General features: G+C 38.0%; 1 protein-coding gene across 1 annotated transcript in view; it reads right to left on the reverse strand.

The window, feature by feature from the left end:
• The window catches only part of ppp1r16b (protein phosphatase 1, regulatory subunit 16B), an 87,691-nt gene that overhangs the window by 27,487 nt on the left and 37,716 nt on the right, over positions 1–22,488 (reverse strand). Inside the window, exon 3 of the mRNA XM_062415637.1 lies at positions 2,174–2,244. Within this exon, the coding sequence (XP_062271621.1) occupies positions 2,174–2,244 (71 nt within the window). The remainder of the gene's footprint in view (positions 1–2,173; positions 2,245–22,488) is intronic.

Consider the following 22,488-nt stretch of genomic DNA (forward strand, 5'->3'; position numbering starts at 1 on the left):
ATACAATAAATGAGCATCACATCCATTTAAATTGTTTTAAGGGTGCCATGCTTCATGAAGTCACATTTATATTACTTTAAAATGTGGCTTTACTTCAGGGGTTTGCAAGCTCGGTGTCTTTTAAATTGTAAACATTTCCTTCTCTGCTTATAAAGATGCCGTCTAGATCTCGGTGTGGGTTTACAGACTGCAGTAAAATTCTGAGTTTAGTCTTTGAGCTACTCCAGCCATTTTACTGTAGGAGAGACAACCAAAATGGTTTAATGGTCGTTTTCCTCAGCGTCTCCCACGTGTAAGAGGTGAACCTGCACTGTCAGCAACTGCAGCAGCTTTGTGCAGTGTGCTTGAGTAGTCGACCGTAACCTGAAATATAAAAATCTTTCGCTGCCAGAATCCCCTGAGGAATGTGCTTAGTTCAGCTAAAAGATCAGTTTGTGAATGATTTTATGGTTGTACTTGAGAAACTTTGTTTAGTCTAGCTGAAGTCTAAACAAATACCCTGAAAAGTGGGCATTTTCAAACCTATAGTTTGTTTGCTCTGGTCCAATCAGTCAAGGAGTTGGTAAACTTTGTGCTTTTTTCCTCTTTGGTAGTTTCTTTTCAAACAGAGAAAAATCCATGCGAAACTTTGATGTGTCACTTCAAGCAACGCAAGAATGTTCACTCCGATTATTGGTCAGATGTGCCCGAGGCAGTAGCAAGAACATAAACACAAAAAATTTAAGGCCCAAGGAAGGTCCTCTGGCCAAATACAATGCTCTTTGCTTTGCTATGGTTGGACCTTCATTATTCTCTGTCTGGCTGCTGGCAAATGTCAAATTTGCTAATCTGAATCCCAATATACAAAGTAAACCTGGCTATGGGAGTAATTAAAGTCAAACTTGCAGAGTATACAGAGTTATTGGGTTGGATCTATGTCAGATCATGTTCCGAACTGCCCCAAAGTTTGTTTGGGCAGTTCAACAACTGAATGATCTGTACGCTCTACGGGCGGCTGTGGCTCAGGCGGTAGAGCGGGTTGTCTACTAATTGGAAGATCGGTGGTTTGATTCCTGGCACCTCCAGTCCACATGTTGAAGTGTCCTTGGGCAAGACACTGAACCCAAATTTCCCTGTATGGCTGTGCCAGCACCCTGTGTGGTAGCTTGCCACCAGTGTGAATAGGTGTAGTGTAAAAGCACTTTGAGTGGGTGGAAGACTAGAAAGGCGCTATATAAGCACAGTTCATTTACCATTTTTAATTTATGATGCATTTGTGTGAGCTTATGTTGTTAGCAAGCTAGCTGTTATTACTCACTGTTCATTGTTACAACTGAGCTATTAAAGTGCATACGTCCTTTTTATTTTGGAATTTTTGTTTACAAAACTGTTTAGGTGCATTGAAATGCCCCATTAAGATGGAGTGATGCCATCCTTCATTTATAGCCCAGAAAACCAAAACATATTGCAATGAGATTTGTGATCTGGCCAACAGAGAAGCATCAGTGTGAATGCAAGTGTCATAAATCTGATCTGGATTTTATTCATATACTGTAGGAGACAGACTGAATAAAAGTGTAAATGGAGCTAGGATATGGAGACAAGAACGGGATGTAAATCAAATAACTGAAGGAAAAAGCAAATTAAATCAAGATTGGTTGATTTGTGATGAAATGAGACATGTAATGATCCATTATTTAAACAGACAGCTGAGCAGTTTTGAAAGCAAAAAAGATCTCCTGGCGTTCATTTGGATGAGGCAGAAAGCTTTGATTATCATGCCAGTAATGTATTTAATTAGCAAGTGAAAATAAGCCTGATCTCCTCCATCAATTTTCCCCGATACTGAGCTAATTTCCTCATTTTTTTCAGTCTCACAAAATCTCAAGATTGTATTCTGCACAAGGCCTTTAATTCCAACCGCTTCAAACTAATCACACCAGGAAATGACTTAATTATATTTCAATGACAGTGGCCGTGTCATCAAAGGTTGGATTTGATTAATACAAGTTTTAAAAGAATAAAATTGTGATGTTTTACTGCTTGACCAAAGATCCATCAAAGCAAAATAAGGAGATTTTGTCATTCTCAGTTTCCGGAAAGAGGATCATCAGTGCCCCAGTCTCAGATGAAAACACAGAGACGGATCAGAGTAAAAGAGAAAAAGTGGAGACAGACAGTCATATAATCTCACCTGATGAAGGGCAGTAAGACCATCTTCATTGCAGAGATCTGGACCCACATTGTTCCTCAGCAGGTAGCGCACTGTTGGAAAGAAAGATGGAGAAACACATTATTGAAGGTGGAAGTCTGGAAAATAGTTCTAATTATATACAATATTTCTTTTGGCTGGCTTGAATAACTGTATTTGCTTTTACAAATTAAGCCAGATTTAGAGGTCTCACTTCAATGCATGCTTCACTTGCACAAATAAAAAATGCTGTCATCAGTTGCAATTGAGGCGAACACATGTTGCATGGTGATAAGGTTCAGTTAGAATCAATATTTCAGAAAGAATGAATGAGATGGGCCTTCTGTAAACAAAACAGATGCAGGATAAAAGCATGATGAGATTGCAAACTATCCCATTCCTCTTAATTGCTCGCACAGTCTGCAGGTGCACATCAACTTAACCTTTTGTTACTCAGTGACATCACCAATCAATTTGAAATCCATTAATCAAACGGCATCATCGTGATGCATCCCTGCAGGAACTGCAGGAAAAATCTCTCAAAACACCAGGCCCGTCAGGATGTTACCCAACTGACCTTGGAAATATGGATGAACGGCGAATGAGGGAGCAGGGGACTTCACATAGAGGATGATGTAATGATGCTTTGGATTACACTGTTTGTCTGCCTCATTGTGCAAACAGATAAACCCCTCCTGAACCCTGAATCACTAAATATCAGCTATCACAATCTGCACTCAGGACAGCTGCCCGGATGATAAAACTGCTAAACCTGCCTGTCTGAGCTGGAGGAGCTTGTAGGGTTCCTCTCCGTGTCATTATTATCCCCTATTTTTGGCAGTGTCGCCATCTGCCTTTATTTCACAGAGATGATTAAAAAATAAAAAATAATTTAAAAAACACAGAAAAAGTGGATAAATCAGGTTACGGTGCTGAAGATTTAAAGAGATGAGAGAGATTTGGGATGATAATTATCACGTCTGTCCCTTACACTGACAGAAAAGTGACAGCACAGACTTTGATCTATATTTGAAATAGAACAGTGAATGCTGTATTATCTGCAGTTGTATACATTTATCCACATAGCAAATCAGATCAAATAAAACTGATTATTGTTCTTTCCATAAGAATGGTAAAATCATGTTTTAGGATCCTTGATAGAGACCTGATTCTTTATGATTGATGTTGTATTTATAGCTTTACTACAAGCACATTATACAGCTTTATTAGGGCTGTGTGTTTTTAGGAGTATATTGAGTGTAAATAAAAACATAGATTTAAAAACATGCAAAAGACATGGCAGGACTTTTCTTCAACCAAGAGTACTATGTGCAGGCTGCAGAGGGCCAGAATAACCTCAATTAATAAGACAGAGCAGCCTTTATGGTAGAGAAGTGAACAGCTAGTGAAGTTCACACACAGTAATAACTGAGGCCCACCCAGATGAGTGCATCCACGTTTTCACTAACACCTCTTTTCCTGTATCTGGATTTTGTCAGCTACACAGTCAGACGACTTTGTTTAAAGATATTTTAGTGAGTAAATCACATTGAGACTGTAAAAGTGAGAGGGATGAAAATAGGATTTGGAAAACTGAGTGGGGCATGTTCCCCTCTTCCCCTGTGGAAAATAAACTGTGCATAAAATACATAAATGGGTGCTGGACAATATATAGACACATATATACACAGTATTATGCCATCGTTATACTTTATTGTCCTTTTATTTTTTTGGTATATGGTGCTTTTTCCCAGTAAATCCAGCTTTTGGCTCCAAGGCACGCCATGTTCGCACCATTTTCAAAGTCAGTCAATGGTGTATGGAAACCAGGAGCTGCACCTGGCCTTTATTTTCAGAGCTCTTTCTAAAATTAAAAACAGTTCGAGCTCTTTGAGGAGTGCACATGACATGAACTGCATTCTTATGTGACAGCTAATCAAGACAAGTATGCTTGAGAGGCAAGCCATGGCAATAAGAGGAATACAAATAGAAAATGACCAGTAGGAAGGTTAGCATTTATGCACAGTGTAGGAGTTTTGTCCAAGTGAGGGTTAGATGAAGGTTTGACAATAATAGCTGATCATTATGGAAGCACATTTTTCACTGAGCAATCCTCAAAATGTGGCTGAGGGGGTGCTTTTTCTATAATAACGCAGGATGATATAAATGCGGCCCTCACCAGCCTATTTCTACATCCCTACTTCTTGAATCCTGCATCTATCAGACATCTAGTAAGCTTCTGATAAGCATCATTGTCAACATCTAACTGTGATATTTTAATTTGCCAGAACATTTTCAGTATTATCACAACCATCTACAATACAGCAGCCCAGCGACACACACACACACACAGCCAACATCAACTGCTTTAAAAAAAAATCCAAAGCCAGCAAACCAAACAAAATGATCCACTGCAGCCGCCACAAGCAGCCAAAACCGATGGTTTACTGTTCACTCCAGTAAGAGGTAAGCAAGGGAGGACGTGAAATATTACAGTGAGTGCAGAGAGAAATGGACTCAGGGTACACAGTGCAAAGCTCAGTCTGGCTGCATCCAATAAATGCCACACACCATTTGTGCTTTCCTCTGTGTATCTGGGGTGCTGTGTCATACATGAACAGTATACAAGCTGGACTGTAAACAACACATCTGGAAGCACTGAGATGATTTTGTAACTGATAAAAGCTGTATCCTCTGTGATGTTGCAGGTGGGCAATATAAAAACATTCTATTGTTATTGTTGATATGAGATTAGATATTGTCTTGGATGTTGTAATATCGTGAAATGGCATACGTGTTGTCTTCTATGAGTTTTACAGGCTGCATTTTCATGGCTCAAAGGCTCAGTGTTTAGCTACATAAATCGATTATAATTTAATTTAAAATGGCTTAAAAATTGGATTTAAATAAAATTCCATTTAGGAGGATGCGACAAGCACAAGGTTTCCTTTAAATAATTGATTGCATTATTTTTATTTCCTTTAGCCCGCAGGAAGCCAGTGCATGTTATTGGTATTTATTTTGAGTACAAGTACATGAAAATCCTGAATTAACAGCCATAAGTAACTAGTAAAAGGAATGTGATGCTGTTTTCAGTCCTAGTTATCTAACCTAAGCTAGATACAGTGTACTCTGTCATGGTCCATTCAACAGACTGCTCAAATGAAAAACACGTCATTTAAAGCCAAAGAATGCCTATATCACACCACAGTTTTACATACAGCACAATACCCAATGCCAAAACTTGTCTGTAAAAAATGAGAAGGATAAAGGTTGTTTAGGTGTTGATGTTGGCTGCAATGACAGAGCCAAAACAGCCATGTACTGTAGGCACTGTCTCCTTTTTTAATTATGAAAAAACCCAGAAACAATTCAGATTTAAATGTACTTATGATGTAATAAGATCTTATCACTTCCTGTTGGTTGTTGCAACAACAGAACACAAACATACTGAGCTATTTTAATTTGCACTTTCCTTTTCTTTGCTGCTTAATAATTGACTGGAGCAAATGAACTAGTACGCCAGTGAGTCACAGCCTGGGTGTGACAATCCAAAAGGTGTAATAAGAGGATTTCAGGAGGTAAGGATAGGTAATGATTTCAAAGTAGACGTTCACCTTTTTTTTGACATGCTTGTGTCTCTTGTACACAAGCATGTCAAAGTTCAGCAGCTGCTGAAGATTATGTGTTTTGCACAAAAATACGTCAGTAAGACAGATATTTGCTATAATAGGAGCTTGAACAATGCCTTCTGTTTGAATATGGTAACCTGTTAAATAAACAAAATATCTCTTATGAAAATCTTGTACAAATAATAATATTTTTATTAGCCAGGTATACAAGCATATAAACAATATGGTGTGGTGTTTGCTTCCATAAAACGCAACATATAAGAATAAAAATAAAACAAGAGTGAGTTAATTATAATAATAATGAAGTAATAATGAAATAAACAAAGTAGTACTAAATGAAAACATTTAAATCCACTTACAGAATTGAATAATAATAGACATGGGATATAAAACTTGAAACGAATAATGTTTTCACCTCCAAAATTCATACTGAACATTTTCAGTTTCAAATATTATATTTTATATTCTATTTTGATCATATAAAATAAGGTGGGAATAAATAAGTATGGCCATGTGAAGTGTCATAAGTAAGCTTTCACTTTTCCATCCACAGATGACTTCTTACAGCCATGTCATCAGTTACCTGCATGTCCACCAGCACTACAGCTGCCCGAACTTCACCCTCAAAAGAAAATGCGGAGATGGGCTCAAGGACCTACATTATATGCAGACACATGCTACTGATGTCCTCATGTCTGTAGTCAGACAAACACGTACACAAGTAAAAGTCACATATAAAGTGTGCACAGAAGCTGTCAAATATCCACACAAACAGATTTAACCTCGCCGCAGGTTCATTCTACTAATGCTCTTAATGTTTCTACTGAGCATCGATGGCTAAATTAGTGAGGAGGTATGATATAAAACTATAATGAAAGACTGTCTTTTACCTATATTGCATCTGTCAAGTGCTTGTCTATACACAGCTTTCTCATTTAGAGAGACAGAGTTTAACAGATTGTCTCTGTACTTTCTATAGGAAGCTACAACAACATATAACAAGTAATAACCTGACAGTGTTCCTTCTGACTAGTTACTCAAGGGCCTCTTCTAATTTGGGCAGACATCATGATAGACAGAAATCAACGAGGCTTTGAGAATCTGAAATGGATGCAGCTGCAGGCTAGTTTGCCAGCAAGCTCCTCAGGAGTCCTTGTCTTGCATTTGATAAAATACAGTACATGTTGCAGTTCAACACACTGCATGATGCAACCAATCATTCCTTAGTATTTTAGCAAGTAAGTAAGCAAATGGACATTAAACACAATTATTATCCGTACAAAACACCAGCAAATGTCAGAATAAGTATTTAGAGTATTATTAATGTAGGCACATTGTTATCCAAAGTTCCATAAAGTTTAAGTCTAACCCATCTTACACTTTCAATCACAGAACTAAATACAAAATGCACAAATAATCTCTAGTGCTGGTCAGGGGAAAAATTAATGCAACTAAAGCACAAATTCAATTCTACAGTAGCTCCGGCACTCTGATCAGACAACAGATCTCATTTATGTTGCATTCAGCTGGAACAAAGCTGTATTTTATCATGACTGAAAACAATCCAGAGGCCGGCACTTCCATAATAAAAAATAAAAAAATTAAGCTGAGTGACAGCATCTGAGTCAACACCAGCACTAGATAAACAATACCCTGTCACTGCCCAGTTCCCCTGCTGGAAAACCCTGCTATTTATCTTCATTAAATACTGATTGGTGTTACGTACACAGAGCTCTGCTGCAGTATGGGCATGTATGTGTGTGTATGTCAAAACACCATTAAATCTGAATGACGGTATGTGAAGAGAAATTATTGTTTTACGTAATTTTCCTATCACATGGTGGTTGCTTGTGTGTGTAAATCTTCCTCTGCATGAGTTCACGCACACAGCGTTGTATAAACACATTCTGTTTTCTCATTGCTTGACTCCAGGAAAGCAATCAGAAGGTGACAGTTGTCTAATGTTGTCGGTTGGAGGCAGAAGTAAGATAGCTCTACCTGCTCTTCAGGCTGGAAATTATACATTTTAAAATGTGCACTGGGAACCAGAGGCATGGACACAGAGAGAGATTAACAAAAGCACATGCAGCACAAACACACTCGCCACCAAACTGCTGTGATATTTGATTAGTTTTTGGCAGGCATGTGCCAAAATATATGTATTGGTGCTGAATTGCTTTCTTGGATGGTGGCAGATGCATTAGTTAAGATGAAATGGATTTGAGTTATGATGTGTGATGTATCTAAAGATGAGGGTGATGTAAAGGAAAGAGGGAGACCAACAGCTCAAGGAGAAAGAGAGAGATGCCTCAATTTGAAAAACATACTGTCAAATACTTGTTTTCCTGTTAAATATTCATGAATATGTTGTTGCTCTGTTTAGTTTCTTTTTTTAATGAACATTTTATGGTGGGTTTTGTTGGATGTTTTTTCTTCATGTCTGGAATATTTATTTCAATCTATGGTCTGTCTGACTCATTTTGTGTAAACAACATTCAATGAAATGCTTTTGGAATTTGAATTGTCTACCTTTTAGGCAATGTAATGTACTTAAAATATGGAGTTGGTGTGTGTACATCAGTCTGGTGTAAGGTGTGTATAGGACAGTGTGAGTGTATGTGCAGTGATGTTAGTCTCCTTTATCAACCAGAAGCTGTCAGATCTGAACAACGATACACAAAGTAACACACAAATAAATCAATACAGAAGCAAATTCAGAATGAATCAAAACCTGAAACATTCTTTTTTATGTTATTCTTTTAAAATTCTAGAAGAGAGCAGATATTACTTCCAAATAGTGACATACTACTTTTTCTTAGTGAATCTAACCACTAATGTTTCTGCACACTTTAGATGTGATTATCTTTCAGTAAATACAGTGAGTTCCATGTGTTAGTCAGAATATTAAATGCATTTTCAGGTCATATTTTTGCTGTATTTCAAATTTCATGGAACAGCTACTTATTTTTCTGGTTTATACATTTCATTTTGCATGAACTGAATCCATTTGTATTGTTACCCAAAATGGAAAATACTTTTCCTATTTGTTTGGTTTAATCCTGTTAGAGTTATATTTTGCTATAGAACAGAGGTTTTGAAAGTGGGAGGCAGGCTTTCCCAGGGGGGCTTTAAACAGTTTCAGGGGACGCTCACTGAATGGAAATGGAAAAAATATCACATTAGTTATCAAAAGGAAATCACGCAGAATAGCCTAAATGTGTAAAGAGATCGTTTTGGGGAATTTTACTGTTTTTCCCACTTTCCCAGAGTCAGAAACAAATAATTGCCTTCAGACAGACCATTTATAGTAATAGTTGTAGTGTAATGTATGTCAAACAGCAATATCAGGATATTTTGGCTCAATTGTGAAGTGTCTATGCGATCAAATAACGATCATGGTCCCACAGGCATCCAGGAATTGAGCAAAGCTAAACAAAGGGGGGGTCTGAGGTGAGGCCCACAGTCTCAGACTTTAAAAACCCCTTCTATACAATGTATGTGAGCTATATGTGTGGTGGGGTGACAGAACTCTGTCGTATCAAAGCCTGTCATTAATATCTCTGAGGGCTAACTGGTAAGAGGTGTTTTGTCACACACACACACATACAGTAAAAATACACACCCTTTCACAATCTTTTAATGTTATAGCTTACAGACAAAACACAGAAATCAGTCCTTGGTTCTCCTCACGTCTCTCCAGTGCCATTCACAACAGAGACAAAGCCTGGTCCAAGGCTAGATCCAGTGGCACCAGTGAGGACTGGTTAACCTTACAACAAAGAAACATCTGCACCAGCATCATTAGGAAGGCCAAATCCTATTATTATCAGTCAGTTCTTTCTGTCTGTGATAGTTCCACTAAATCTTGGAACACTATAGCATCGAGATTCATCATGGTCACATCTCCCACCACAAATCAAACAAGTCTCTGGTCATATTTCCAATAGATCATCCATGGTTGAAGCTCATGATCTCCATTTCCACTCCTCCAGTCTTTTAAAAAAATAATATGTCTGCAGATACAACTGTAGACAATTATATTTTTCCAACAGAGGAAGTCCTTAATGTCTCAACTCTTTCTGACTGCAAATTTTCTTTTAGTTTGATAAGCAGTGCAGATGTTAACAAATCTCTGCTTAGGTTAAAAGTAAAAACACTGGTGCAGATAGTCTTGACTCATATCTCCTTTACCCCATTAATCTGTCCACTATTAGCACATACTTTTAACGAAACCACACTAAACAGGCATGATTCCAGCTTCATGAAAAAGTGCCTTAATAGTACACTTACACAAAAGTAGCAGTGTTTATTATGTCAACAAATATTGTCCATAATCTTAGCAAAAAACCCAGAATCATTTGTCAGTTTACAATTACATACCTTTATTGATTCACTAAACACAACAACAACAGTCTGGTTTTCGCCCAGATCACAACACAATAACAGCTGCAGTTTTAAGTCACTGATAACATTGTCTCCACCCTGGATAAAAATCTATCTATCTAATCTATATTTTTGCAGATGCCCCCGGCTCCACCCCAGTCCAGGCCCTGACTCGTCTTCAGTCTGCCTTTCCAAATATCACTCCTTCATCACAGACATGTTTTAAATGCTGAAAACTATAAGTGCATGGTACCTCCAACACTGACTCTGACTATCCTGACATTAAAACTTTAAATGGCACCCATATTACTCATGATGAGTCATACAAATACTTATGAATTTGGCCTGACAGCAGACTATCATGCAAGATTCATATTCAACATTTGACTCAGAAATTAAAAATTAAACTAGGCTTCTTGTTTAAAATGAAAGGATGTCTGTCTTCCCCCAACCGTAAAACTACTGTGCAGTCAACCTTCATCCATTCTGTCCTTGACTGTGGAGATATTCTGTATGGTCATGAAACTCTGTATCATGCTGCATTACACTTTATCAAAAATAAGACATTTGGTACTCATCATTGTCCTCTGTCTTATGAACAAGAAGGAAAAAACATTTAATGTTATTCATCTATAAAGTTTGCCTGTTGAAGCTTCCAAACTACCTCACATCTCTTCTCCCATTCAAATCAACTGCAGCACAACAACTAATTCACTAATTAGACATTCCTCTTTTGCACACTAATGTTGGTAGAACTGGTGTTTGTTTTTTTTAAAACCATTCTTCTAACCGTTTTTATCAATTCCTTGTTTATTGTGTAGTTGTTGTTGTTCTGTTTGTTGATTGTGGTTGTTTCTTGTTCTCAGGTCTCTCTTGGAAAAGAGATATTCATCTCAATGAGACTGACTGATTAAATAAAGATTTAAACATAATAAGACAGCTGATAAACAGTCCTTCCCTTCTGACCAATGCCTGAAACATTCTGTCTTTTATAATGAAAAGAGAGAGCACACATTCACAACAACAACAAACAAACCCCTTTTAGAGGTTTTCACTAATTAACATATTGCAATTAACAATTAACTTTCTTGACACATTAACTCACACATGGGAGAAACAAAATAATGTCAGAACCTCATCAAATAGGACTTTATCTCTATAATCACAACCACAAACACAGCTGAATGCTAATTAGAAGCTTTGGTTAGATAAATATAGAAAAATAATCGGGCAATTAGCACTTCGATAAGTGAGTTTACAAAGCAAAATGAGACACCTAACAGGGCTCCAAGAAATCATCTATGCCCAAGCTACATGAGGGTTGCAACTTTTATTATCATTATCAAAGTCCCATCAATTTGTTTTTTTTTTTTAAATTAACCAAGTAATCACCAAGTCAAGTTAAAAAAAATAGTAGTCAATAGTGGCCATCAAAATCTCCAAGGTCTCAAGATAACATCTTCAAATTGATTGCTTTGTCCGGCCAACAATCCAAATTCCAAAACATAATCAAATGACAAAGACAAACAGGACAATTACAGTCATGCTAGCAGCTACAGTATGTGAGGCTGTTGCACAATTGTCCTCTAAACTAAACCAGTGCAGTGCCTGTTCAAAACGTGGTTGGAACAGGATGATTGTTTGGCCTCCAGGCGCTACCTCAATGTATTGACAAATGAATATAGATGACAGCAGCTGTAAATGAGTATACACACCAGTAACATGAAAGAAACATTCTATTTTACACAGAAAATATAAATAATTTGCTAAGTACTAAGTATTTACCTCAACCATGGTATGAGGTTTATGTGAAAAAGAAATGGGAATTTTAGAGTATATATAATACAAACACTAAAAAGGGAGTGGGGAAGATGAAATGCTGTCATGCGTTACACACAAAGACACTAAGATGCAGAGAGAAAGAGGGATGAAAGTAAAATTGACTTAGCGAAATAAACCATGTCTGATTCCCATCTGTCTGTACCACCATCCTATGGGACTGAGCACACGCACAAACACCAAAATCTTTAAAAAGCAATCCAGTACATTGAAGGGTCACCATGGTGATTATCTACCACTCCACAAGCCAGCAGTCCAACGCTGCAGAAATCTCATGCATGTCTTCCTGGGCAGGTCCCATAAATTCCCAACGAGGGAGGAGAGGCAGCTGGACTAGATGCTTCCCAAATGATAAATGATACATCAACAAACTCAGCTCAGGAAAAGATCCCACCCTTCCTTCCTGTTATCTTACTGTGCTTCAACAATAGTGTGTATGATTGTGTTTGTGTGTGTGTGTGTGTGTGTGTGTGTGTGTGTGTGTGTGTGTGTGTGTGTGTGTGTGTGTGTGTGTGTGTGTGTGTGTGTGTGTGTGTGTGTGTGCGTGCAAGTGTTGTAGACAGAAACGTCCCAAGTGAATGACTTGGACTATACACAAGCTATTTAGGTCAAAACTTTCATGAAGATGATTATTCAAAAACAATAACATGGGCTCTAAAGTGGATTCAGAGTCTTAAATACTTATAGATTTTCATGGTTTTCTGTCTGCTCTTATTAAAACTATAATCATCTTAACTGTAATATAGATGTAAATACAGTTTTATAAAATGAAAGTGAAATTTGGAGGAAGTATTTTTACAGCTGGGATCATAATTTCCTGATAATTATAGACCATTTTTGAAACAAGCAAAGATTTTCAGTGGGCTATTACATTTGGAACACATAAGTGTTTCATTTACAGTATATTTGTGGCCAGTCATGCCTGAATGTTCAGCACCAAAGCAATCCTAATGCATTACATTGCCTTAACATGCAACAGACATTTTCTACATGAGAAACTCTGAATGTATTAGACAAGGGAGGTGTGATGGTATCTCTGCCCTCAGGTCAGGTTATGGCAAAATGTAACTGAGGTTCAAGTGCTGTTCTGCACCACGTGTTTACAGAGGACTCTGAGGCAAAATTGTACCTTAAACTCTTTTTAAAAAATTTTTTATTAAAGAGCCAGATATGTTCTAAAACAGCTGTTCATCTGTTGCACCGTTGATTCAGCCGGGAGAGTTTTATGTCAATCAACTCATAGAAGAGCTCTAATTGTCAGTCATGTAACATTGTCTGTGGGAGAAAAAGTAATGAGATTTATACTTCAGAAGCTAGATGTGTTCGAAAACCACATTCCATTTTGAAAGTCATTATTAAACACTCATTGCAAAGGGGATATTAGCGCCTGCTTCATAATAATTTCTAAATGGAGATTTTGTTTTTCAATCAATATCCTGTTGCAGCCCATTTATTGCCTTGTAACCAGGATCCTTTAATGGGACAGGATATTGTAACCAGGATCCTTTAATGGGACAGGATATTTATATCATGTTTTTATGGTGCTTAAAGATGACAAATAATCACAGTGACACCTGGAATGAGTATAATGCATGCAAAACCACTGCAAACTACATCATCTGTGATTACAGAGTAGTATTAGTCAAGATTATTAGTTGTTTACATGGACCTATGTTGTATTTAATACATTTATTAAAAATGAAGGGTCAGGGCATTTATGCCATCCCAACATAACTGGTGTCAAACTTCCACACAAAGTCTGGTTTGAACAGGGGACAAAACATTTAATCACAATGAGAACTTGAGATTGAAATTGAAACAGTTGTCCTTTTACAATCCGTCGTTCATTGGGCTCTATATAAAGAGTTCTCATAGATCATATCGGGTCACACTGTGAAACTGAGTCTCTTGTACAAGTGCTATAACCTTCCATCTCTTCCGTTACACAGATTAGGAACTTTCTGAGAGTTCATTTTAAGATTAATTTTTATGAACCTACAGTACCTATTCCTGCTCAGGAAATCCCTGTCAGATAATTGATGAGGGAGCCTTATGCACAAATGCTCTGGTCTATGAGACCAGCTGAGTGTTTGTAAAAAAAAAAAAAAAAAAAAAGAACAGTTTGTTTGCCAGCTGAGAGTACAGTACAGTTAATAGCATAGATGTTCTTACTGTCAGGGTTTAGCTCAGGATGCTGACTCATAACGATTCCCCTTGAAGGCTCATATCTCACCAGCAATGATCACCGATAAGGGTGGAATCGCAAGTGAAGTGAGGATCAAGTGAGGATTGTGATATGAGACGGCCTGTGTGAGTTCAGACGCAGGAGATTCCAAGTGGAGTATTGATTTTCTTTCCAGACAATCTCTCCTTGCTATATTGAAGAAGCAAATATTTGTTGTACAGCAATAATAGTGGCCACATACTCCCTTAAATCCCCAAGACTAGCTGATACCTACGAGAGAATGATTTATGTAATATACCTAAAATGTCACAGTGGTTTATAATTCCTATCAAACAGTGATATGCTGGCAAGAGGGCAGATTCTAATACACAGTAAATAACAATAAAGCCGATGTTTCACAAGTGCACTGTAAAACAAGTTAGTATTCCACATGGACAATGACAGCTAGTTAGACAAGTTTGCTAATGTTAGCACTGATTCCAATTATGCGTTACTGTAAATGTTTCCATGAGCCTTTCAGTCGGTACCAAAAGAGTGCATCCACTAGAGAACACACATTGAAGGGGGCACTTCTTCTGTTGATAAATAATTAAGATTTTCTTGAATTGACCTATTCGATCAAAAACACACAAATCAAACCAAAACACCAATTATTCATATGCTGTACTGATTTCATTTGGACTTACAGTGTATGGGGGCAGGAAATGAGGTGGATGCACATGTACAAAAGTTTTTTAATGATTTGTTTGTGTGTTTGCAGGTCGCAACTCATGGCATGGTGAGGTTACATCACCGTCTCTGTCCCTCTCCTGTCCTCTGCTCTGTTGTCCATCTCTGTTTCACAGATGCATAAATAGCTGCAGTTCTGTATGTCTGGCAGAGCTTAGCTTTGAATAAATGGTCAGTGCAATCATCCAACATCTTCGGTAGACCATATTGTACAGGGATTTGCAATAATTAAATTTTTCATCCTCCACAAAGGGCAAATGATAGCCTAACATCATTTTGGAAGATAGGCTATTATTATTAACCAAAAAAACACATCCAAATTCCTTAGTTGAACTTTTGAGCCTGTTTTGAACATCTTTTCACCGTTGACCATTTCTCAGCGTCTTTTCAGTGAGAAAATGCTCACTACCACAACCCCATTTAATTCATGTGTTTGTGTTTTTGTCTGGACAGGTGGAATGTACAGTACTTTTTAACTACTATATGAAAAGTGCTATATAAATAAATTAACTTACATCAAAACAGACATATGACAAATGCTGGTGATATTAATGTCTCATTATAACCAGGCGATATAGAAATTAAAAACCTTCCAAGTGTTTCATACACAGTCCAGCTGTGTACTAGATTTGACCTGGTCTTGGTGACAGATTTATTGCAAATGAAAAAAGGCTGATGTAGCAAACATATTCATTCCCACAAATGAGCTACTTCAATATTAGCACAACAAAATAGCCCTAAACATTGTGACAGTGCAGAATTTTTCAGAAAATAACATGATTATGATCCAAACGCTCCTCAGGCAAGGTAGCCTTCTCTGCCTTCCTGTCGCCTGTGCAGAAAGTAGGCCATTTGGCACGTCCATAAGTAGCAGCTAAATGACATTGGTTTTAGTAGGACGTTAGGAGAGATCATTGATATAATTAGCATTCCACTGTGTGTTATAATTATCCCCCACATGATGAGCTATTAAGGGACTTTAATTGTATGTTACGCTGCTTTAACAGATGTAGTTAGATAGCACAGCAGCAAAAGCAACTGGAAGACATAACAAACTGTGGATTGGCATGCAGCAGGTGCTCTCTGGGTCACCGTGAGCAAATTAATACTGAAATAGAAAAAACATCACATAATTCAATGATCTCAGGTTTCGACTCTGAGAGATGATTGGAATTGACTTCAAAAGTCTGATAATGTAATTAACAGTGGAATCTTTCAGGTGGGCGGCTGGCATTCATGCTGACAACTCCCAGTCATTTTATGGTTCACAAATGTTCACTGGCACTATGAGAAAATACGCTTTTAAAAAAAACACTTTATCAGATTAACTCCAAATCCCTAAACCCCATCTCAAATAATGGAGTCTTTTCACAGATTATTTCCATATGACACTGCCAACAGTGTCTGAGTTCCTTTTTGGCTGGAATGCAACAGCGGAGCAGATAGAATGACCCTGACTGACTAACTGACTGACTGACTGACTGACTGACTGACTGACTGACTGACTGACTGACTGACGAAGTTACACCATTGGTCGGCTGAAGCTAAGTATCTCGGAATGCATTCTGTACCAACCAGCAACAATGGCAATTAAGATGTTGTAATTTTCACATACAATACAATTTTATTAAGTTTAAAACTTTTTTTCAGGAAAGAAAGAAACCATTTAGATTCTTAATATGTGGTCAGTTCATCCAAATAAGGCCTGTTTGGAAATTTGCTGCAACAAGATGTGAAGTGGCCGCTGGGCCAGGTGACACCAGGTGTTGTGATATTAAGCTTTTCTTGAGAGACAGTGATTGCTTGCATGTAAAAATACCATTTATTTGATGATGTACTGAGACCAGGAACTAAAGCAGGCTTACAAATCAGTCACATCAGGTACAGAGACAGATGGAGAGGCATAACCACTTGAAAACAAAAAAAAAAACATTTCAATCAATACTCTCCTTTAAAGCAATCTTCAATACCTGAAGCTAAGCTACCGTAAACTGCCACATTGACTCTTACAGTTCAGACTCAACTACTTCTTGCAAAATTTATTCAATATTATATATGGAGGTATACTGACAAAATCTAGAAACAGGAGTAAAAAAAAAAAAAAAAAGAAAAAGAGTGCAACGTTAAGTTATGGAGACATATATCAGTATTGTTTGTCTCAGTAATAGAGTAATTACAGAGGATACAGCGGTACAGCAGTGGCCCATTCAGTCAGATCCAGCATGCTTGCTAAAAGGCATTAAGATAGCCAGCTTCAGTAACTGAAGTAACTGCTGAGAGGTAACTGTAGGACAAACTGTGGTGTTGGTCAATGACAAATCAACAGACCGCTAAAACCCAACTGTAAGACTGACGCATCTGAACCTAGAAGCCACAAACACCGCTCAGTATTAAAGATCCCCTCCAGACCTGTTTTAAGACAGAATAAATCCTCTGCTCGGAATAATCATTTGTGTCTGACATGTTTTTCAACAAAAAAAGAAAACATTGAAAAAATATCTGTTCATTTCAAAAGTACAACTGCTGGATACAAGATGTGTCTGACTTCACTGTAAAATTCATTCTCAGTGTATGAGCACTGGAGGCTTCAGGTTGCCACATCAGATTAGTGTAAATTGAATAGAAGCCATTGACTGGCTCCAAAGTAGTTGTGATGTCACAAATTGTAATCGTAGCTGCAGCCCTTTAACTCAGATTTTAAGAGAAACTTTCAGCAGTAAAATGCCGTTCCTTTAATGACCACTAGATGCTGATTTTTTTTTTAAACTTAACTTTACTGAAGTCAATAGGAAATCTTCCAATTTTTCTTTAGAAAAACAAAATCAATCAATAAATCAGTCTAATATTTATGGTGGTGGAAATTTTAAAAAATAACGTTTTACGGTTAAAGACTTATATTTTAGGGCTTGTTGTTTTTCTTGATTGACAGGCCATAGTGGTTCCCATCTGCTCATCCCAGCTCAGCTCCACTTCACTGCCCACATTTGGATTTTCTGGCTACATTAACAACTGATAAGGGTAGCAGAGGGCAGGGTTGGGTTATTTCGAGGTGTTTATCAAATCTGAATATAGTGTCTAATCTGTTTTCTGACTTCAAGTTCTTTCAAATCCCAAGTATATTTAGATTATCACTTCTCAATCACAATTTACACGCTCATTCATCTTCATCATGTTACATTCAGATCTTGAACTGAATGTAACAGTTCAGTTCAAGATCTGAATGCTGAATTGCTTCAGGGCAGATTTACCTCAAACATGAAATTGTGTCTCTTCAGGCTTGTTAAAATGCTTCAAACTCTGCAAATGAATAAATCATCTCGGTCCACAGGTGTTTCTGGGGTGACTCAGTATGCTTCTAGGGTTTGACATCATCGCTCTGTGTGTTGTTAATGAGACACGCTGCCCTTGTTTGGTTTGGTGAAGCCTAATCCTTGTTGGATAATCCAGAATCCTATTGCAGGATTTACAGTATGGCGAGTGGCCGTTCATTCACTATTATGGGGGAGGTAGGTGGGCAGGTGGAGAGACGCTGGAAGATGTTATGAGCTGGTTTAGTAAGAGTGGGGGAGCAAGGGTGAAGTGGGGCGGCAGGGTGCTGAAAATGCAGTCGGGGGATTGGCAGTTGTGGATCAGGGCTGACACACGCTGCTACTTAAAAGCCTGTGGTAGGCCAGCGTTCATGCAGGTGGGCTTCAATCACAGTCACTGATAATGACATGAGGGGGGCTGACGGGCTGCTTGAGGTGTTGACTTGTTTAAAAGCAAGTGGCACAAATTTAAAAGCGCCTATTTAGCATCAGCATGTTTTGTCACAGCAAGCAAAGCTGTTCCTCCTGTCTGCATAACACAACGGTTCAAACTGAGCGTTTGCCAGTGTGACATGCAGAACAATTGCACCAGTTTTGGTTATTCCTTCAGATCAACTTCCTCAGATAAAAAAGCTGAAAATGATTGATTGTATAAAGTCAGTAAGTGCCATTGGCATATATGTCAGTTGCATTCACAGAAATACAACTACACCCATGACAGTTTCACTTGATGACAGGGCAAGTTAGCCCAGCAGCCACAACCACATCCTACTGTCTACCACATACTATCCCATGCAGCAATAATGATGATGCACAATGTGTGCCTTTGCAGCTGAGTAGCTCTGGGCCATGGCTGCCTGGACCTCTCTATGCTTGCCTCAGTTACCATGGAAATAGGAGTTAACTTGAGACTCTGGAATCTCCCAGGAGATTTGACTGATGTGGAAGGGAGGAGAGGGAGAAGGAAGACCTCACTAAGCTTACTGGCAGACTATCATTTAGTGCAGTATGGATTTACTTAAGATCACATTTAAACTAGCAATGTATAATGATTATTATAATAATATGGCTTTTATGAGCACAAATGCATCAATGAGGAGAAAAAGTGGTGTACTTCAAGTAGAGGACACAGCGTAGCAAATATACAGTAGTCAGTCAACTGCTCAAGTACAATAAATGATCCATTGTTGTTGTGTGACAGCTACACGGCCAAGAAACATGTCCAATTATGAAACTGAATAAGCCAAAATTCTAATAATATTATGGTCCACTGCTTCCTGTTCTTTCAACCGACAGCACCAACCCCTGACACGATATCACCAACATTTACACTCAACATTACCAATATTAGCTCAACTAATCTGGATGCTTCCACTTTTATATTGTTTTTACTGTTTTCCTGCATTGTTATGATGATAAAATGTGAATGATGTTACATGACCAGGATGAGTCAGGTCATTTTTGCCCTGGTGGAGGCACGTGAACTAGCATGGCAGGGAGGAGACAGCAGTGCCAGTGTGTGCCAGGCAGAGCAGCAATGCCGGGAGGAGCCGAGTCTGACGAGCCTATGGAGGAATGTTAATTTAGGCAGACAAAGTGAAAGAGACTGACAGGAGAAAAAGAAAATCGTTTTGTTGACCTGAAGGCTGCTTGAGAATCCATAAAAGTGGCCCTAATCATAGAGGGCTGGCATGAAGAAAAAAAAAGAGAGAGTAAAATATGTCCAAAAATCTCATTATCTAGGAGTAGCGATAGGGAGGATGACAGGCCATTAGAAAAAAACACTGTTTCTCAAATCCACTGATGTCAGGAGTGTAAGACTAGTGCTCCTAATCAGGCTTATTCGATAGATGCCACACACGCAAGGATACATTTTATCTGTAGCTCTCAACCCCATCATTGTTACAGTACTGCTTAGGGCATGAAATACTAAATCCCACTTAAGTAATCAACTGCTCAGAAATGTCAGATAAAATCAACGATGATCACTCTGGAAGAAAATGCAAAGAGCTGGTGGTGAAGGAGCCTCGATTTGGCCTTAAGTGAGGTGGCTTAATTCTGCCATCAGGAAAGATACAGGGATACTAACAATGATTGCACTCAGACTTGGTCTCATGATTGAGTGAATAATACAGCCACAAAGAGCCTTATAATATTATCCAATGTCAGTAGGTAGTGAGGAGTAGGTGCAGTGCAATAAATACAGATTGAAAAACCTGATATTATCAAACTTGTCGTTAATTCATTTGAACTAATCAACTAATTGATTAATCTACTGATCGATTCAGCTGATTTTAATCTTTCATGCATTAGGTGACAGAAATCCAAACAACGCTACTGTATATAACAGAAAATTGGGATTATTCAGGGTTTTACTTATTCTGTCAGTGAAAAAGTGCAAAGGTATACTTAAACATCTAAAAAATATAATATTACAATATGTGTAAAATGAGATATGGACAATGAGAACCATAATTCTTCTAGTCCAAGAGTCTGTATACACACACACCAGTGTCCTAACAAACTGCTCACACCATTAGTGATTTGTTTACAACACATGATGCACAACAGTGTCTGGACAGCTTACGCTACAGTTGGCTAAGGTGAGAGGTCGCATCAGCTTAGCAGAACATGTGAATAAACAACCTCCTGCCACAGATCACTAGCTAGTGCTGAGGGAAAAGAAAGAATCATCATCTTTTACAAATAAGTTCTTATTTTTTTTAAAGCCCTTGGGCCTGACAAACGTTGAAAACATTTAGATTCAATTCAAATTTTTTACTTGACAGAAAGATTTGGTGTAAGGATTCATTAGTGACTATATTTCATTTAGTGTTACATGCCTGAAATGAGCCCTTGAATCACTCTTCATATTTTCATATCACTTCATATCAGATTCAGTGTGCAGTATATGAAGGTATTTTGAAAGGAAGGGTGGATAGCAAGCCTCAGGGTGCATTTATTGGCTGGTAAATCTGGTTCAAAAGTGCATCCTTTCATGTCTGCAAGTGCTAGTCTTTTGAAGTTCACCAATTCTCTTTTGTCTTGGCCCAATGTTTTTTGCTGCAATCCAACACAGAGAGCAGCACTGATCTTGTTGATGAGCGACCTACATCATCACTGAACAGCTCCGTTTATTTCTTATATTGTGACCTGTGATTAATTATCTTGTTTCATGTAATCAGGTCATTATTCTTTGTAGTTGATGATAAAAAGAAAATGAATTTGTTAATGACAGTATTTCATGAGCATGCTGCAGAGTGGGATCCTCCATCAGAATGACACCAGTCTAACTTGTTATTCTAACGGGCCAATTTTTATCACATCACATTATATTATTCATTTAATAGACACTTTTGTCCAAAGATTGCATTCAACGTCTGCAGAAACAAGAGCAACTGTAGGTGCCATTAAAAATGTGCATCTCGTTCTGAAAGACATGACACATTGTTTATTGTCCAGATGGATCCAGAACAGATAGGAGCCGTATAACAAATTCACATTATATCTGCTTTTAAACCAAAGGTTACATCGATGTTTGTGTTGTTGCAGTTCCCCATCCAGCTTTAATGAATTAGGCTCTCTGTGGCATTCTTAAATGCTGGCAAGATTACTTGCCCCCGCAACTGTGATGCAATTTCATCACATCAAAAAGATGGTGAAGCAGTAAATAACATTCCAAATGTCAAAATCAACCACTACTTTGGATACAGTGGTTTCCTGATTTTTCTGCACACTGTCTGTGGCTAAAACATGAGGAGGATAGAAATATCTCCATAACCATTGATGGGGTTGATATGAAATGTGGTACTGACATTCAGCTGTTATCACTTTGGTGATCTCTCGTGTGGCATCGTCTGGTCGAAACTGAAGAGTTCATTTGCAAAAATCAATAAATGCCATCCTTTAAAATAATGAACTGACTGTTGTGACTTATTCTTAACACACAGCACATTCTAAACCCTCAGTATTTTGTCACAGAACCAATAGGTCACTAGTCTTTGCTTAATTTGTTGACCACACATTTCACACATACCCTGATATTGTGATATTGTTACAGTAGGTGTGGGTACTAGACTGGTATTCTACATCCAAAGCTGTACGTTTCTGAATATCCTTGAACCAAACCCCCTTTAATCATCACATAAATGCTTTCTATTCACTGGGAAGGTCAGGACTGTAACAATTCAACACAAAAAGGTCTAACTGACTGATTTGGCTTTTTAATCTCATCTCCCATCA

This window comes from Scomber scombrus, chromosome 3 (assembly GCF_963691925.1).
Source record: "Scomber scombrus chromosome 3, fScoSco1.1, whole genome shotgun sequence".
Lineage (NCBI taxonomy): Eukaryota > Metazoa > Chordata > Actinopteri > Scombriformes > Scombridae > Scomber > Scomber scombrus.